The 1,238-nt window shown below is 33.6% G+C and overlaps 1 protein-coding gene across 1 annotated transcript; it reads left to right on the top strand.

Moving 5' to 3' along the window:
• The first annotated feature begins 269 nt into the window (after positions 1-269).
• Positions 270-888, top strand: LOC141391461 (uncharacterized). The gene is made up of 3 exons (XM_073964338.1): positions 270-379; positions 455-575; positions 642-888. The coding sequence occupies exons 1-3, from the start codon at positions 295-297 to the stop codon at positions 754-756; spliced, it is 321 nt and encodes a 106-aa protein (XP_073820439.1). The 5' UTR covers positions 270-294; the 3' UTR covers positions 757-888.
• The last annotated feature ends 350 nt before the right edge of the window (positions 889-1,238 follow it).

Below are 1,238 nucleotides of genomic sequence, written 5' to 3'. Positions count from 1 at the left end.
TAGAAATGTTAGTCTGTGCGGAAACCTTTTTCACCGGATCGAACTAAAACACGCGTTTTCGTTATCAGGACAATATTCGGCACATGGTACTGGTATGGATTTTTGTTTTTGGTTATAACCCTAACCTACATACAAATAAACACATAATTGTTTTTATAACAATAACATGTGTGCTCCATTTTCTGTGGCCTTTGTGGCCAAATTTTATTTTTTCGCGATAATGAAAAATGTTTAGCAGAAACCGCTGTTCAATTCTTTTTCATACAGTCGATATTTAACAGTTTACGTTTAAACATGAAGTTATTCGGATTTCTAATAATATTTTCAATTATTTGTAGCACCTTTGCTGTTACAACGGTTGTGAAAATGGCAGATCCTGGTAAATATTTAGATTAATAATTGTATCTATAAACTTAATATGTTTATAAAAATATATTAATGTATATTTTTTTAGAACATCCCGGTAAGTGTGTGTATGAGGGTCTAATTTTGTCACACACCGAAACTGGTTATCCCGAGGGAAAATGTATGCATGTACAGTGTTATGCTAACGATGGCATTGCTCTAATTCGGACGTAAGCCCTCTGTTATTCCAATATTATTTACAGTATTTCTGTAATGTAAAATATTTCATATTTTAGTTGTATGGGTGAAGCAGATATGTCACGATGCTTCGTAAGAACTAGAGATTACATCAATCCTGGTGCCCTATATCCCGAGTGCTGTAAAGAGGAAATGGTCTGCGCTGTAGATTAACATCTAATGAGTTGTTAACATTAAAATGAGTTGTTGTAATTAGCACTTCAATTGTTGGTGGAAATTGCAAAAATATAAATGAATTTAATTAATAACAAAATGTTTGCTTTTAGTTGCAAAGCTAGTAAAACGATTTGGAATGTTTCCAAAATGGTGGTTTTAGTCAATTAACCTTTAATTAAGTAGAGCTAAATACTGATGTTTTATAGATATGCTTAATAATGTTTGCACAGAAGGTCAAACGTTTTTATGAGAAGGGATCGACGATGACAACAAACTTGACTAATCCGGTAATTTGGCGTGACAATTATTTCCTCATTCAACCAACATAATTACAAACGAAATTTGTCTGCTTTTTCGGCATAAGCATACTACATGCCCGGCTTTGATTTCCAGGCTAGATGACATCATTCAACGGTGGCAAAAATACATCCAACGTGATGTTGGCTACATTACCTGTGTACTTCAGCCATGTAAAAGAG

The sequence above is a fragment of the Musca autumnalis genome, unplaced genomic scaffold, assembly GCF_047663935.1.
Source record: "Musca autumnalis isolate F117 unplaced genomic scaffold, ASM4766393v1 scaffold_1, whole genome shotgun sequence".
NCBI lineage: Eukaryota > Metazoa > Arthropoda > Insecta > Diptera > Muscidae > Musca > Musca autumnalis.
This window is presented reverse-complemented; position numbering and strand designations above follow the sequence as displayed.